This window comes from Pogoniulus pusillus, chromosome 7 (genome assembly GCF_015220805.1).
Source record: "Pogoniulus pusillus isolate bPogPus1 chromosome 7, bPogPus1.pri, whole genome shotgun sequence".
Taxonomy (NCBI): domain Eukaryota; kingdom Metazoa; phylum Chordata; class Aves; order Piciformes; family Lybiidae; genus Pogoniulus; species Pogoniulus pusillus.
The window spans coordinates 8,436,300-8,454,252 of record NC_087270.1 but is presented as its reverse complement, the minus strand read 5'-3'; the positions used below and the strand labels follow the sequence as shown (position 1 = coordinate 8,454,252).

The following is a 17,953-nucleotide window of genomic DNA, read 5'->3' as shown; positions in this document are numbered from 1 at the left end:
TCAACTGGCAACATCAGGGCTGCAGATTTTCTTCTTCTGCTTGTGGTAGGATGTGACCAGAGGACATCTTGTGCTGCACAGATCACAAACTAGGAAGCTGGGTTATTGAAAACTAAAGTCTAGAGGTTATAACCTTTTACATCCTTCTAAAGAACAAGACATGGCACAATACAGAACAAAGCATCTCTTCTTTAAGTGTTGTACTATGCAACACCTGAGGTTAATACAACTGGAAGAGGAGCATAATGTTAATCTCAGATTTCTGCAAAGGCAACCTTAGCACACTCATTTGTGACTTCCTAGATGCAAACCAGAAAATAACAATGCATTTTTGGCACAGCTCTGTTTTCTGTTCCACACAGGCTAAATGTTTTTACGGAGCAGTAAAAGACCACTTATTCAACCATGAAACAAGATGACACAAGCCTCTAAGTTGCCCGTTGAATCAAGAAGAAAACAATACCAAACACCACTAACAAAAACTTTCCTGTACTCAGCCTTCCAACTTAGCCTTTCTCCTACTGTTCTGAAACACGTGCACAGCAAGAGGGAGGTCCTAGAAGAAGAGGAATTACAGTAGACAATCCCATGACAAGACAACAGCAATTCATTTGATAGTCACAGAAGGGAAGTTCACAATGAACAGAATATTTCTTTATCAGAAATAGATGAACAGAGGAAAATTTAAGCACCTTAAGATCTGAGACTGGATATTATGATGAGATTGGAACAGAGGAAATCAATGGAGGCTGGAAAATTAGAGCTTGTTTAGGAAAAAAAACCCTCACTCCAGTGAAAATAAAACAAACCAAGCAAACTGAACCCCCTCCAAGCTGGTTTCCCACTAGTGAGCTTTGTCAAAAATGATCTTTTGCAAAAGCATCTCACTACAAACCCCGGAGAGTCCCTGTCACATGCACAACGCATCCAGTGGCAAAGCTCACGGAGAGGTCAATGGTGCTGCACTATGGCCTACATCTGCCTTATCAAGCCAGGGAAGATCTAAATGGGAGGGAGCTGAAGAAAAATAATCAATTATCAGGGGAAGTCAACACATCATGCATATTTTTAGAGCTAGATGGTTTAGCTGTAGTTCAGTTTAACTCTTCATGTCCAGGAAAGCCTGAAGCCATGCAGAAAAAGTAGTTCCATGACTGGCAATCAAAGCATCCAGGCAAGGAATAAACATGGCAATTCTTTGAGGGTATCTCTCTTACTCAAGTCAATTGCATTCATTCATCTTCGTGGCTGCACTCAAGGCTGTCAAGTGGGTGAGTTGATGCATTAACATACCTTCAGACCCCATCCTAGAAACACCACTGTGACAAAGAGCAGATGCAGCTACAAAACACATTAAAGGAAGCACTAAATCTGTCTGTAACCAAAAAAATGCCATTGCCCCTTTATTAGGCCAAACAAAGCTCAGCAGCGAAAAGGGCTGAGCAAGCAGACACCTGACAAACAACCAAATCATTCACAAGTGCTGCTTCCCCCTCCACAGCAAGGGAGCAAGTGCATCGATTAAGACAGCTTCCATTCAGAGGCATCCACACATGTGGTATTTGGCAGGAGGCCATCATAAGGAATTTCTGCATGAAAGAAATTCACGACTGCATTCTGTTTGTGGAATTTTGCTGGGGGAGGGAGGGACTCGAAGTGACTGCCTTAAAATGGACAAGAGCTCAAACTTAGAAAAAAAACCCTCAACATTTTCTAAGCCTTCCAGCCTATATTAGCTTTATCAAAAGCATAAGATTCCCAGAAAAAAGCTTCAAAACAAAACTACTTCTGTTACAGCTTCACTGTACAAAGTGAAGATGTGGATCATCATAATACTGAGGCTAAGCCTGTATCATGACTTTGCTGCTTTTTTTAATAACATCTACAATAGTCAAGAAAATACAGCAACTGTTTTCTGTGTTTCTGTTTTATTTACAACATATAAAATAAAAAGCTTCTGACAAACACTACCGAAACCTTGGGAGTCAGTCAACAATTATCCAAGTGCTTTGGACAGAGGAACAAACCATAATCAAGTATCTATTCTCGTTTCCCAAGTGTCTGTCTCAGCTTCAAAGGTATCACATGGCATCTTGTTCCACAGCACATCTAGGCTTTGTTAATTAATTCTCTTAAAAGGACATCTGCTGCTGTTCTGTTCCATTAGGTTAGCCAAACTCCTTGCAAAATGAGAAAAGAACATCACCTTTCCTGTACACCATGATGCTCTCTGAACCTACTGCTGCTTTTATCAGTCACGATCCTTTCTTGTGTCTATTTGAATGTTCCCATGCACACAGGCCTCCCAGTCAGCCTCGCTGTTGTGTTTCACTGATGACCAAAATGTCACCTGTGTATTTCAGGCATAGTAGCTGTGCTTATGCAGCTGATGAGTTTGATTTACCATTGTCAAAATTCACCCTAGACTTTGTCCTTGGTTTCACATGGGTGACAGACAAAAGGGAGCCTCAAACTGTGCGCATCTGAGCCTAAATGCATTTCCTCAAGATGTAGCAATCACTTCACCAGTCTGGAGATCTGCAGACTCTAAGGTAACATCACTGATCACAATCATTTACACACTACTACTCTCTTGAAAACAAAAACCAAATGAAAATATTCAGCCTGCAAGACATTAATGCAATAGCGAGGTCCTTGGGAATAACAGTCCAAAATGAAAAGCAGCTCCTTATAGTCCAGCCTTTCACTAGGAAAAAAGAGAAGGCTCTAAAAAGAGTCATGCCTCTTCTAATCAGAAGTAACTCTTCAGGGAGGAAACCTCTGGCCTCTCATCTTGCAGCATCTGAGAAGGGCTGCTTCACTTCTTGCACAAAGAAGTGCTGAACGGCAAGTGTTGATTTTAATTATCACTTATTTATGAAGTACAATTAGAAAACAAGAGGAGAGGGAGTGGAATGAATAAAAAAAGTATAGGAGGAAGACCAAAATAACCCTGAAGAAGAGTGAGAAACATTACAGGCAGGGAAAAAAACCCAAAACATAAAAAACCTCCCAGAATCACATCAGGAAAATTCCAACTTACAAACAGTGCACAGGCACATTTTTCCAGGCTGCCTCATGCAACTCATTATCAAACCTATTTTAAATTAAGGCCAAGTTTCATTTCCAAGTTTCCATCAAGAGAACAACCTTCTAAAAGCTGAAGATGCTTATTGTGTGCTATGTCCCAATACTGACAAGCACAACATTCATAACAAAAGGGTCATTATGTCCAAATTCACTCAGCAAGGCTGGCAAGTCAGACTGCCATTTTGCTCACATGTGCTTTCAAGTAAAGCTGGCATATTTTGCCCATGCTTTCTACACTACTCCCTCCAGCATACCTTTCTCAACATTTTCATATGCTGTAGCTGCTCCTCCTTACTTTTGAAGCTTGCTTTCTTTCTGTCAATTTTCCTTCTTCCCAACTCATCTTTCTTACCAGTCCAGACAGCCTGGAGAACAACCAACCTGTGCCAGTTAGCAGCAGAGCAGGCTGCAGGGGACAAGCATTACATGGACAAGTGAATACCTACATCTATGCAGTTATGTGCAAAGTGCTGTGACTTGTACACTCATGTGCACACCCAGCACAATGCCATGGCAGTGAGCCTAGCCAAGGGCCAACCATTCCACTTGTCTGATCCCAGTGTCCACATTAAGCTGCAAAGTGAAATTTAAGCAACATCCATCAACTAGAGGAATGCAATCAGCAGATGAGGCACTGAATAGCACAGGATAGCTGATAACATGCTGGCACAGAAGAGAGCTTTTTGGTGCAAAAGCTGGGAAGCAGCAGAATAGCCTTTGCCTTGCTCTCAAAAACCCTGTACCACTAGCATCTGCAAGCTTTGCACAGTGCTTGCTAACTCTGCTGCAGTTTTAAGAGACAGTACTGAAAACTTCTAGCTTCTCACATCTGCTGCAAAATAAACTTCATGACTATTACTCTGCAAACCCAAAGATAAGCTTACATTGCTGGATGGGAGAGGAAGATTAGAACACAAGGAGACCACATGATCATACCAGTTAGCATGACTGGGTCTGCCCAACAATCTAATTGTTGCCCAACTTTTGTAGGCATTATGACAAGGATAACAGGGAGGGGTTTGATGAGGGATAAAGAGGTAGTTCAGTAGTCTCCACAGTCCGGAGAAGCCAAGCATAAACAGGAAGGCCAACCAGCAGTTTCAAATGAGACAGAAGGAGCACTAAGAGGCAAAGGACCTTTACTCATGATTGCAGAGTCAAAGAGAAACTTCAGAAAGTTGCTTGGGGTTTTTTGTTTGTTGGTTTTTTTTTTAAAGCAAGGCTTCCTCTGTACACTCACATTTGTAGCCCATGTCCATCCTCTATCCCACTCACATCCTTTTTGTTTTTTTTTACCATTGCAAAGATTTCATGGCTGTGGAAGACATAGTAAAGCACCACCACCCTCAAAAGAGACAACAGTTGCTTGGGAAACCCTTTGGTTCTACTAACCCTGCAAGAGGAAGCAGAACCAGCATTTTGATCTTTCCAGCTCTTCACACAGGAGAGGACGGAAGCACTATGAAACACAACCCTGCAATGCTGTCTCACTCCCTTAAAACAAATGCCTCCATCCTGGTTTGTTAGCATTTAGTCTCACCACTTTTGTCTGGCACGCAAGAAACAGAAAGCATATGACACTTCCCCTCAGTTTCATTCCCTGGGAGAATGGGGAATGGAGTCTGTAGGTGGTTACTGGCACCTCAAAGGACCTTCACAGCACTCTTGAGCCTTACAATAAACACTGCAAAGGGGAGTCACGTTGAAAACAGATCCCAAGCAAAAATCTAGTTTGATACTCACAAGCAAACAAAAGATTTTTCACAGTGGTATCAGCTAGATGGGACAATCTTTAAAGTATTCACATCTGGCACTCAAAAATGAAGTAGAAAAAATAGATCTTCTGCTAAACATCGTCCCTCAATCTTCAAAGTAATTTTGTTGAAGCTGATTTCATCGCTACCATCATGTGAGGGTTGCCATCCTCATTCTTGATTTGTATCTTCATGAGGTTTACAAAACAATAAAACACCCTCCAGCTATGACTTTATACATGAAGGGCAAAGTGCACAAATGTCTTTTTATGCAAACTGTCCAATTAGCCAGTTGATTCATCCAAGCTGCATGTAAATGTGGTGCCTCTTTCTAACAGCTAGATATTTGAAAGAAAAAAAGCAATTAAAACCCCCACCAAATGTACTGCTTTAGCCATTAGCCTACCTACAGCACAGCTGAAGTAAGTCATGGAGGTGGATATGTTAGAGTGTTTGCACAACAAGAGCAGACTGGCAACGAGTATCTGGTATATTAACACACCTCTAAATGCTGTGCTACATGGAAAAAAAAGTAGAATTGCATAACACAGTAGAATAAAGATAAGCTGCCATACTCAAGTTTATTACCATTTGCTAAAATTGAAGGTAGGTGATGAACCAATTTACCAGACCTTCCCTGAATGTTCACAGGCATTTCAAATACAGCATTTACCTCCTTATCACAGCTGTGGTCAGGCATTGCAATAGGCTGCCCAGGGAGGTGGTGGAATCACTGTCTCTGGAGATGTTAAAGAAACATGAGGACATGACATGTTGAGACATGGTTTAATGGCCATGGTGGCTTTAAGTTGACAGTTGGACTCAATCGTAGAATCATAGAATCAAACAGGTTGGAAGAGACCTCCAAGATCAGCCAGGCCAACCTAGCACCCACCCCTAGCCAGTCAACCAGACCATGGCACTAAGTGCCTCAGCCAGGCTTTGCTTGAAGATCTCAAGGGACGGTGACTCCACCACCTCCCTGGGCAGCCCATTCCAATGCCAATCACTCTCTCTGCCAACAACTTCCTCCTAACATCCAGCCTAGACTTCCCCTGGCACAACTTGAGACTGTGTCCCCTTGTTCTGTTGCTGGTTGCCTGGGAGAAGAGACCAATCCCCATCCGGCTACAACCTCCCTTCAGGTAGTTGTAGACAGCAATGAGGTCTGCCCTGAGCCTCCACTTCTCCAGGCTGCACACCCCCAGCTCCCTCAGCCTCTCCTCATAGGGTTTGTGTTCCAGGCCCTTCACCAGCCTTGTTGCCCTTCTCTGGACATATTCCAGCACCTCAACATCTCTCTTGAACTGAGGAGCCCAGAACTGGACACAGTACTTAAGGTGTGGCCTGACCAGTGTTGAGCACAGGGGAAGAATAACCTCTGTCCTTTCCATCTAAAACAATTCTATGAGTCTATGAATTTACTTTCTTCAATACAGTCCCCATGTCAAAGGAAGAAAGAGACTCCTGGGGTGCAGTCTCACAGTACAGCTAAGCTTGCCAAGTGAGCAGCAGCAGGTGCTGCAGAGGCAGGTTTTGCTTGCCCCTTCCCTCCACATGCAGAGTGTTACTCCTATTGAGCAGAATTTGTTGCTCTTGCAGTGGAACAACAGAAGCTTTGCTAAGAAAACGAACCACTGTAGAAAACTGCATGGGAGAAGACTTTTCCACTGGGTTAACACCCTGAATTTTCACAGCCAGTAACAATCCAAAGAAGGCAGAAGAAACACAAGCCTGGAGCAAGGGGAGGGAAGGTGAGCCAGCTCTCTAGTAGATCAAGCTTAGCTATCTTGTGAAATCTCACCCTTGACAAGGCAAGCACGACAATGTAACACCCATTGAAAAATGAGTACATCTTAAAGATGAATGAGAAAATCCACAACCCAAGTCTCAGAACAGAGAGACTTTGCTCTGTCTGTGTTTCTGAACTTAAGACTGTTTGTGAGGCTCTTCTGCTAGCATACTTCATTCATACAAGAGATGCAGGAACAGAAAGACACCTCACAGTCACAGGTGTATTTAAATTTCCTGAGTGCTTATCACTTCAGCTGCAAAACTCTGTGGTGTAAACCAGACATGCTGGCAACATCATTCCCTTCACTAGGCAGAGTTTAGTAGCCAAGCCCTCACTCCTCTTGAAAGCAGCTCCTGTGCTCCGATGCTTAACTTGCTCAGCAAGATGAAGTATGGCAGCAATTCCTTGAAAGAAGAACAGACTTTAAGAGATGAGGTCTCTCACAGTGCACAATTGAAACACCATTTTTATCTGGCAAAGAGCACCTGTAAACAGCTACTATTATCACCCTGATAAAGTTTCCTCACAAGTGCCTTTGCCTTTCAGAAGCAAAAGAAGCCTGAGACAGAGATGTGATGGCCAACTCCCACACTGGTCTTCCAACTTCTCTGCAGTCACACCACAGACACCTCCATGATCAAGGCTGGCTTCTAGTGCAGCACATGTTAAGTTGCCTCCGTGGAAAGCTAAGCCACTTGCAAAATTCTACTGATCAATACAGGAGGGAGGCTCTGCTCCTCAGAGCGCTGCCAGGCTAGAACACAAATTGGTATGGGTTTGCATGGTAACATGTGTTAAGACCTGCAGATAAAGTTGCTGTCCTCAGGCATGAAACAAGTGTAAGAAAAATTCAAGTCATGACCCAAGAGCTCATCCTCACCCTTGCTCAGAAGGTGGGCTGGCATATGCTGGACACCTCAAATACTCCACAGTGAAGCAGGACTTGGTCCATTTTTCACAGGGGCAAGCCAGGGTCATGGAGGGATCTGGCGCACGATTAGAGAGCTGACACTGCTAAGCCCACCTGCCCACATCCAGTCCCTGCTTTCCACGCTCCGGCCTCAGAAACGGATCCTGAGGCTGAGCTGCCATTACTTTGCGGGTCAGACACACACATGCTGTGCTCAGACCTTCCAGAGCAAACAAACACACGAAGGGAAGGGGTGCCAGGCATCACCGCTCCAGAGAATACACCTCCCGAGGGGCCGCTCAAGCCAATTCACAGATGACTGATGGAAGCACTGGAAGTTGTTGCAGGACGCGAAAATCACACGCTAACACCAGGCCAGCCGTGCTGCGCAACCGGAGGCGGGGAGAGAGCGAAAGCGTGTCTGAGGCAAACAAAGCCCTGCCGGGCAGCATGAACTTTCTCCTCTCGCCGATGAACGGCGGTGGAGCGGCCGTACCCGCTCCGGGCACCACGGCGGGCTAGGCCCGTGCCGGACCGGAGCGGAACAACACAGCGCCCGACCTGCCACTGCCGTGGCACCTGCGCCCGGGTCGCGGAGGCCGCGGCAGGCCGTACCGGTCCGCCCTACCCTAAGGTCTCACCTCGTCGCCCCACTTGAGGACGTCCTTGTGGCGGTCGCGCAGGGCACGGTAGATGTGAAGGAACTGGATGATGCCGTGCTTCCGCACGTGCTCCGCGTACCGCCGCGTCTCCTCCCAGCTCAGCGGCGAGCCCTGCGACAGCAGACCCATGCCGGCCCGCGGCTGAGCGGAGGAAAGCGGCGCCGACGGGAGGAAGAGGAGCGCGAAGCCTGCGCGACGCGGGGTACGCTGCGGTGCGGTGCGGTGCGGCGGTGTGCTGTGCGCACTGCTCTGTCCCGCTCTGTTCCGCTCTACTCTGCTGAGCAGTGCCACCGAGACGGCCACAGCGCCGAGACCGGTTCCCCTCTGACGTCAGCCCCGCGTCAGGCCGTGACTCAGCACTTTCCGCTGGCAGGCCCCGCCCCGCGCCGCCGCCGGCCAGCTGAAGCGCCCCCTAGCGGCGGGGCGGCCCTCCGCCCGGGCAGGAAGCGGGGAGCTTGGGCGGCCGCGGAGGCGGCGGCGGCTGCCGAGGGGTTGCTTCAGTGCGGCTGGAGCTTCTAGAGCTTCTAGGAGCTGGCAGGGAAAGAAGCGGCTCTGGGAAAGCCAACGCCAGAGAGCCCGCTGTTCTGTCAGCGCCTGTGTGAGCGGGCGCCGCTGCCCCGTTGCCGGAACAGGGCCTGCAGGGCGGCCAGGAGGCAGCCCCTTCCTGCTGCTGAAATGGCGGCGGGGAAACGGCCCGTCCAGGCCTCGTCGCTCCCCTCGGTGTGGGCGCAGAGGGGCTGGCCAGCACAGGAGGGGGCGTCCGCTGGCATTCCGTTCGCTGATCTGGCCGAGTTGGCGTCGCTGGTGGAAAGGGGCCTGTGACAAAGGTGTGGCTAACAGCACCTAAATTAAGTGCAGAATCGAAAGGTGCAAGAATGTGGATGGTGCACTGGAAGTTGTGTATTTATTATAGATCAGAGCAAGCAAAGGAATTAGGTGCCTACAGATGCTTAAGAGTGGGTGAAGAGTGACTCCAGAGAGATAGAGCTCACCTTCCTCAGAGAAGCACAGAATCACAGACCCCTAGGGGCTGGAAGGGACCCTAGAGATCATCCAGTCCACCTCACCTGCTAGAGGAGCTTTGCCTAGATCAAATTTCACAAGATCACAGGATACATCTGTTTGGAAGAGACTTCAAGGATGATCCAGTCTGGCCCTCAACGTAGCACGGAAGGGTCAGCACTAAACCCTAAGCGCCAGGTGCACACAGCGCTCGAATGCCTCCAGGGACGGTGACTGCACTGGGCAGAGCATTCCAACGTTTGATAACCCTAACCCTAACCCTCACCTCCCCTGGTGCAGCTTGTGACCATCTCCTCTAGTCCTGTTGCTTGATACCAAGGAGAAGAGGCTGGCTGCCAACTCGCTCCAGCCTGCCTTCGTAGCTGTAGAGGGCGATAAGATCTCCTCTCAGCCTCCCCTTTGGACTGAACAGCTCCCGCAGACACTCCTCTGGGTGCCTTTTGAAAGTCTCCTGAGGAGGGGACTCCACACCTTCTCTTGGCAGCCTGTTCCAGTGCTCCAGCAGTCTCAAAGAAAAGGTTCTGTAAGTTTTAGCATTAAACATTTAAAGTACATGCATATCTTAAAGTAGATGCACATCGATGCAGGCTGGAGACCACACATCCTGGTGTGCGAAGAAAAAGCCTAACTAAAGACGATGTTATACTGAGTTAGTTACCTGGAAACTGCCCTTGAGGGAATGGGAGCAGCATTTACCTCAGCAGCATTTGATAGCCAGGTGGGGTTGGTCTATTCTCCCAGACAACCAGCGATAGAACAGGAGGACACAGTCTCTGGTTGTGCTGGGAGAGGTCTAGGCTGGATGTTAGGAGGAAGTTGTTGGCAGAGAGAGTGATTGGCATTGGAATGGGCTGCCCAGGGAGGTGGTGGAGTTGCCATCCCTGGAGGTGTTCAAGCAAAGCCTGGCTGAGGCACTGAGTGCCATGGTCTAGTTGACTGGCTAGGGCTGGGTGCTAGGTTGGACTGGATGATGTTGGAGGTCTCTTCCAAACTGGTTGATTCTATGATTATCATAAAGAGAAAGGCTTTCACCTCAGAAGCTGGAATTCCTTATGGCTAGGCCCTTGTTTTCATTACATTCATAGAGCTCTTTCAGGGACAAGCACATCTGGTTTGCAGTGGGATTGCATAGCTAAGGCTTTGAGAATTAGTAGAACATTTAAATTGTAGTGTAGCCCACTAATGGATGAATTGTATTTTTAGATGTTTCATTAACTCAGTGACTGTGCTGACAAGAACTGCCTAATTGTCTGTCTTCCAGGATATGAGGGGCCTCAAGGTTAGGACAAGCTCCCAACACATTCAGAATAATAAATCTAAAATGCATTAATGGAAAATATCAAATATTAAAGCTGCTCAACAGCAAAATATTTTATATCTAGATTAGTTCTTTAATGACCTAAGTTCCGCCAGAAAGGGCAGTATTGACTGAACGAGAAGTGATCATTATAATTAAAATTACAAACATTTAATTTAGAATGTACTGGGTTTAGAGGTTCAAGGCTGAAATTGGAATGGCTGATCTCACTGAAAGCAAGGTTATTGTTGCTACTGTTGGAGATCTGGGGAAGGCCTGTTGGGTTAGTTTGAGGGAGAAGAAAATAATCTTTAAGGTTAAAAAAAAAAACCCACATCCTTTTTCACTTGTGAAAAATCAGAAGGTCACAAAATCTCAGCAACAAAATTCTGATGGGGCATATCCCTCATGCAGCAGCAAAGTTGGGCTTTCTTTCAGATCTTAGAAGACAGGTAGACTGTGCTAGTTTGAAGCTAGCTAGAATGTTGTGGTGAGAAGGATTAGATTACAGGCTGTGAAAGGAAAACAAGGGTGATGGCTACTTCACTCATAGGCTTGCTGAGAGGCATAAGAACAAGAATCCAAACATAGATAAGGGAATCACACTTCTTCTTGGGGCATTGCCTGAGCTGCATTTCTCTCTAGCCTCTCTGCCATCTCTCCAATTAATCCACTTTGCTTCCTAACCCCCGTGGCTGAACCTCCATTCTTCCTTGGGACTGGGGTAAGGTTGAGAGGGGTGGGAAAAGGTTGAAGGGCAGTTGGGAGCCCCTCCTGGGGACTCAGGTTTCTGGGAGGGCTGTTGTGTTTCTGTATTCCCTTTTCCCTTGTCTATTTCTGTCTATAACTGTATATACTGTAAATATCTGCTTGTATGTTGTGCTAAGCTGTAAATATAAGCTTCATTCAATTTCCAGAGCTGGCTGAGTCTAGTCTGGGTGATTTCCAAAGTGTGTGTGTGGGGGGGGGGGGGGGGGGGGGGGCAGGGAACACCTAAACCACTACACAGACTAAGTGCATTGCCCTACATATTTGAGGACAGTTGTCTCAAAAGATCAGGAGTCAACACTGGTGGCACCATGCTGCTACCCAGCCTCAGGTTTTCCATATCTTTTAGTTACAGCTGGAGCACCTGAGGTCTCCCAGCAATGACAAATGTGACAAAGTAGCACCTAAAGGGTTTTGGGGTTTTTTTTTGCCAACTATGTTAGCTCTTTTCCTTCTCTTGGAGCAGTTTGGCCTGAGTTTGGAGCAAACATTATATCAGATCAAACTTAACATTGTTGGCTTATGAATCTGGGCAGACCTGTCTGAGTTACTTAGGATCCATGCTCCCAGTTCATTTGTCTTGTAGTGGGAACACTGTATTGCTGAGAGATGTTTTTGAAAGAATTGGATGTTTGGTATGATCCCAGCTGCTTTCAGTGTGCTGCTGTGTATAATGAACTGCAAACATTTCCAGCAGCATGCACAAAATTTCCAACCTAAGATCAGGTTTATGATAATGCAGGCTGCTAATAAGCAGTCAGTAGTCTGCAGCTGACCGCTAGTGTTACTCTTTGACGTGAAATTCAGGAGTGCCTTTGCAGGGGCTGTCTTCCTGCATGCTTAAACTCAGCTCATTTTTGTGCTATTCAGTGCCATTACGTGCTCTATTTTCAGTTCAGTGTGCTTAGTTTTATCAACTCTAGAGATAGTCCATTGTTTATAACAAAACCAAGATGTTTTTCTTCTGCACTGGTAAAACTGATTCGATTGTAAACTCGTTTTACCTACAGTGTAATCTTTAGCATAACACTGTGACAAGTCAGCTCCATTTATGAAGTGTTTGCTGTCTTCAGATGAAGCATTTTTCCCTTCAGCTTTCTGATGGATGTGCTCTGGCAGTGTGAGGCTATCTATAATGTCTTTTCCTTCACAGGAGACTAGCAGGGAGGCAGAGTATAAGCCATTCTAAGGCTGACAGCGTTGCATGCAGAAGCATTCATTTGTACATCACATAAAACATGACTTCAAAAGAAATCACCATTGTATAGTATCTGCCTACAGTACACTTAATATAACATATAATTACATCCAGTAAACTTAATATGAAAGGAAACTTCTCAAAACATGCAGGCAGTTCTTTGAACAATGTTGCTAGTTTAGCTCTATACAAATGTCTGCAGCCCCAAGACTTCACTAGTTTCTCCGGGCATTCCAAAGTAAAACCTCCTGGATTCAGCTTGAGAAAGGAAAGGAAAGGAAAGGGAAAAAGAAAGGGAAAGAAAGGGAAAGGGAAAGGGAAAGGGAAAGGGAAAGGGAAAGGGAAAGGGAAAGGGAAAGGGAAAGGAAAGGAAAGGAAAGGAAAGGAAAGGAAAGGAAAGGAAAGGAAAGGAAAGGAAAGGAGTTTGCTAGAAGTGCATTTTGTGAAGAAGAAATATCTCCTCCTGAAAAGCATTCTCTGCCTAAAACTAGCAGCATGGAAATTTTGTAAGAGTAAACTCAGCCCAAAATCCTCTTGAAACTCTCCCTTCTCTTAAAACCAGATCTGTTTTATAACTAGGCTGCTTTATTATTTCCTTATCTCTTGAGTAGCTGCTTTTCAGTTGCAGGAAGAGACTGTTCCCCACTCCTGAAGTCATAGAACAAATGAGTATCTATTTGGGAAGTGTGATTGTAGTACATTTTCAATCTGTTGGCTTAGGAGGGTTGTGGTGGTTTTTTTTTTTTTTTTTTTTTTGGGGGGGGGTGTTTATTGGGGGGGTTTGGTTTTGCTTTGGCTTTTGTTTGGTTGGTTTGGGGTTTTTTTGTGTTTGATTTGGCTTCTATTTTGTGTGTTTGTGTTTTCTTTCTCCTTTCCTCTTTTCCTTTTTCTTCCCTTTCTTTTTCAAAACTGTGTTCAGTTGCAATGATTGATGACTCTAATTAAATTGTATGCCCACTTAACCAAATACCAACTATTCATTTTTATTCTCCTTCTTGCTTTTTTTAAAACAGAAACTTACTGAAGAAGCCTTGCCTAGTACAAAAAAGAAATTTCTGCATCAAGTTGTCTACAGGAAGCATTTATTTTTTTACAGAGATGGCAAAACTGTTTCCAGGTGAGATTCAGCTATTTGTTTACAATAGTGTTGATGCAGCATGATGACACCAGAAATGTTTGTGCTAGGAAGCAAGCATATTTTATGAAATAAAAATGCACTGGGGTTACAAAGTCTTAGGGAATCTCACTAATCCTTGCTTTGAAAACCATTTGAAAGTCATCAGCTAGTAGAATTTATACAAAGATTGATAGGGATCTGGAAATGTTTTAGAGTTGGAACAGTCAAGAGAAAAGGCCCATGTACTTCTTAGTTGGAGACAGTAAGTTGGTGAGAGGAGAATGTATGACATAGCACCTGCAATAGCTAGGTGCTGCCCTGAAGGTTCACATGTTCCTGCCTTTGTCCACAGAGGATAACTTGCTTTGTCTTTTGTGTATCAGCAAAGCTATTCAAATCATCTGCCACTAAATCAAAATAAGTGTAGCTTAGCACTTTGAGAGATACCTGCTGGGAAAGATGAAAGATGTGTAGACTCAGGGGTGAGGCCACTCCTACAGAATCTTTTCTTTTCCTGGCTGTCAGAAGAAGTAATAAGTAGAAGGTAGATGTCTTGTGGTGAAATTGTTATTATATGGAATTAAGAAAGGTTTGTTTTTCTTCATGAATCATCTGTGAACTTTTTTGAAAGAGCATTGTTCACAGTGACTGCTGAATGTTGTGTTATTCTTTGGATAGAATAAAAAGGCTTCAAATGCAACAATCTACTTTCAAGGTTTTGGAGTGGTATGGTGGTTAAAAAAAAATCATTGCTGTTTAAAAAAAATGAAATTTATATGCTTTCAGTTCTGTAATTTATGATGTGTACCTGTATCCAGTAACATTCACTCAGGTGAGCAGCAGATGTAATAACTGCTTTGTTTTGAGTGAGGAGCCCTCCAGGTATTTCCTGAGGCACTGAGAGATTGATGCTCAGACAGTTATTTCTTGATGCAGAAAGTCTTGCTGATTAGCAAGCTGGATTAAATCATCTGTTTGGGGGGAGACAGGAGTCACAACTCTGAAAAGATTTAAGTGATGGATCTTCTGAAGGATTTTCAAGTAAAAGTCTCACTGGTCTGCAGTGAGGAAGATGACTACCAGAGATTTATTCCAGCCAAAGTTGCAGTGTTCATTCCTCTCCAGGCTAACTTCTCAATTTGTGTATTGAGGGCACTGTTTGACTTCTCAGTATTGCTTTACAATTTCTTGCTGTCACCTGATGTGTGGAAATGGCTGTGGTAGGATGGGGTTCTGTCATGAGTCTGAGTGGGGTGTTTTGGGGTGTTTGTGGGATTTCTTATTCATGTGATTGGTTTTGAGGATTGAAGTTTTTTACTTACTTCATTGAGGATGAATTGTGCATTTTAGTCTGTGAAGTTTTGTGTGCTTATGTCAAAAGTCAAAATCATTGCATTTTTGTCATCACTTTGCTCTGTATCATCATATTCCTTTTGCAGAGAGCTTCATTTTCTAGTTTCTTAGTAGCTCACATACTCTCTCATTGAGACTGTGCACAACACATGATTATGGTGCCTTGATCAACTCTGGCACATCTAAGCATGTCATGAATTCTGCTGGTAGTAATAGCAATGGTTGTAGGATATGAGTTACTCTTGTGTGCAGCCTGCTGACCTGCTAGGTCTCAAAGTAGTCTAGTATGATGACTCTTAAGTAAGTCTTGTCAATTTGAAGATTAATCTTGTCAATTTGAAGCAGAGATGGTCACAAAAAAAAGATTACCTACAAGTTTTCTTCTATTGATTTTTGTCTGAAGTACTGATTTCCAGACAATAGCTTAGTTTCAAGAACTGCATTTAGTTAGTAAGAGGTATTTGCCAAGGTGGGCAGCAAATATTCTTTGGTGTTTTTCTAGTAGACAGGACATGATTTTCTTTAAAGACTGGCCCACTCTTCACATGGCACACTTACAGACTTCTATAGAACAGCCCCACTTAGCAATGGCTATTATAGAACTATGGAAAAACAATCTCAAACTTCTATTGTCATACCTTAGCTTCTCTGGGTTTTGATAGCTAGTGGAGACTGATAATTGCAGACAAAATATTACACCAAATATACTACATCTTCTTCTCCCCAGGAATATAGTGGGAAAAAAACAGGGTACATTAAGTAGCAGGAATGGAGAAATTAACCTCCCACAGTGAATAGTCTCCAGAGATCAATTTTGCCATTCTCAGTTACATGTTTATCTCAAAATATTAAATGATGAAGTCTTTTCATCTCATCTACTTCATGCTGAATATAATCTGCTTTCTATGGAGTATAGAGCTCTGCTGCAAACTTGAAAATTATTGGAAATACTTTCTACTTGTCCCTTTGATTAGATTTGTTGTTTGGTGATTTTCTAAAGGGAAGTGAGGACAGAGATGAGTGCCAAATCAAAACAGTAAGAAGAAACTTTGAAAAAGGAGAAGATTGAAAGAGAAAATCAGTATTTGCCAGAGTGTTCTGCTTGTAGGTAACTGCACTCACCATACCTAGCTCCCAGTTGTTTCCACCAGACAAGTACCTCTTAGGGTTTTTCTTCCAGAGGGATGTTAGAAATGTTTTGGAGGCTCTGCTTCCATGAGAAGTCAAACAGAAGAGACTGAAAATATCTCCTGTGGAATTTCCCTGAGTGGACTAATTGATACTGTTTTAAAATGTGGCCTAGTAGTTGAATTTATAGCACTTATTGCTGTCTACAACTACCTGAGGGGTGGTTGTGGCCAGGAGGAGGTTTCTCTCTTCTCTCAGGTGGCCAGCGCCAGAACAAGAGGACACAGCCTCAAGCTACGCCAGGGGAAATTTAGGCTTGAGGTGAGGAGAAAGTTCTTCCCTGAGAGAGTCATTGGACACTGGAATGGGCTGCCCGGGGAGGTGGTGGAGTCGCCATCCCTGGAGCTGTTCAAGGCAGGATTGGACGTGGCACTTGGTGCCATGGTCTAGCCTTGAGCTCTGTGGTAAAGGGTTGGACTTGATGATCTGTGAGGTCTCTTCCAACCCTGATGATACTGTGATACTGTCATACTTTTAAATATGTTGTTATTGTTTAGCACATCTGAGGAACTGGAAAGTGGTTTATTGTACAGGTAGATAAGCTGAGGAGCAGAGATGACAAGCTGTTTTGGATGCCATCAATAGTGTTTAAGTACCTAGAATCGTGATTGCTTACTTGAAGTGTAACTCCCCAGCTCTAGGGTCTGATCTGGTTATTGTCAAGTAAGAGCCTCAGTTTCCCATGAAGTATACCATGAAATAACTGTAAGAAAGTGACAGCTTGCCAGGGGCACCGACAGGGAAGTGTGACAAGCCTTCCTGTGAGGAGAGGCAGCTTGTGGGATGTCCTCTTCCCTCCACACTGTCCTGCCACTATGCCTCTTTTCCAGCAGACTCCCAGGCAATGAAGCGGGCAGCAGTTGGGCAGACAGAGTTTCTCACTCTGTTCTATTCTGTCGGTTCTGCTTGCATGTGCATAGCTAACCAGTCACTGAGTGACCATTGCTCAAAGTTTTATAGTCCCTGGCAAGGCCTTGGACCTGGAGCTTGGAGAGGGCTGGTGACCTGCTGATCTCCCTATGCAGAAAGTCAGAGGGGCAAGTGGGTGAAGTGTGTGCTGCATCCTTACCCTTTCTCAGACTGGTTCCTTCGGGAGGGTTGACAGGCCATATTCTCCTGGGCATTCAACAGCTGGTACTAAGACCTTGGTCATAAACCAATAAAAGTTAGGCAAAAAGCTTTTGAAAGAGTGCTACAGTGCTACATCTCTCTGTAACTGAGTCAGGGTTTGTAACTCTGCTTTGTGCAAGGTACCTGTTCCAGTTGTTTATGTTCCCTGTTTCATCTCAGGCTCTTTACTATGCCTTTCAGGGGGCATTACGGGAGGCTTTTACTTAAAGTATGAAGTAATGGTTTAAGCTGAGCAGGTGAGGTAAAAGTTGGAGCCTGAACTATGTTTCCCATTACCAAATCCCCCAAGGCTCCATTGTTCTGGTATTCGAGGTTTACAGAAAAGAACTGCCTGATTTCTTTCCTATGCCTGTAAATGATTATATGCCTTACATTTCTAACCCTTGCTAATACTGCCAGTAACAGTAATACAGCCTCCATGTGGTAACTCAGTTGCTCACATGCATGTCTTTAATCTTTGTCCAAATCCTCACTTCTGCCAAAGAATGTATCAGGTGCTAAGATAAGACTAGAGGAAACACAACCCTTGTCCCATATAACCTGTAATCTACTGTAATGTTTTATCACAAGAGCTGTACTTTGCACAGTTGTGTAAAAAACCAACTGTCTGCTTGCCAAACCCACAGTGCTCCCACGCTTCATGGCACTGACACCAAGATTCCCAGGA

General features: G+C 44.7%; 1 protein-coding gene and 1 long non-coding RNA gene across 3 annotated transcripts in view; both read right to left on the bottom strand.

The window, feature by feature from the left end:
* GCLC (glutamate-cysteine ligase catalytic subunit) overlaps window positions 1-8,547 on the bottom strand; it is a 35,163-nt gene extending 26,616 nt beyond the window's left edge. The window contains exon 1 of one of the 2 annotated variants that reach the window (XM_064145819.1): window positions 8,191-8,547. In XM_064145819.1, the coding sequence (XP_064001889.1) occupies window positions 8,191-8,340 (150 nt within the window). In that variant the 5' untranslated portion in view covers window positions 8,341-8,547. The remainder of the gene's footprint in view (window positions 1-8,190) is intronic. The other variant, XM_064145820.1, reaches the window with a different exon arrangement.
* LOC135176660 (uncharacterized) lies at window positions 7,089-7,929 on the bottom strand. Its single transcript, XR_010302757.1, has 2 exons — window positions 7,520-7,929; window positions 7,089-7,393 (listed from the first exon to the last, which is right to left on the bottom strand). It is a non-coding gene; the product is annotated as an uncharacterized LOC135176660 (long non-coding RNA).
* Window positions 8,548-17,953: the final 9,406 nt, after the last annotated feature.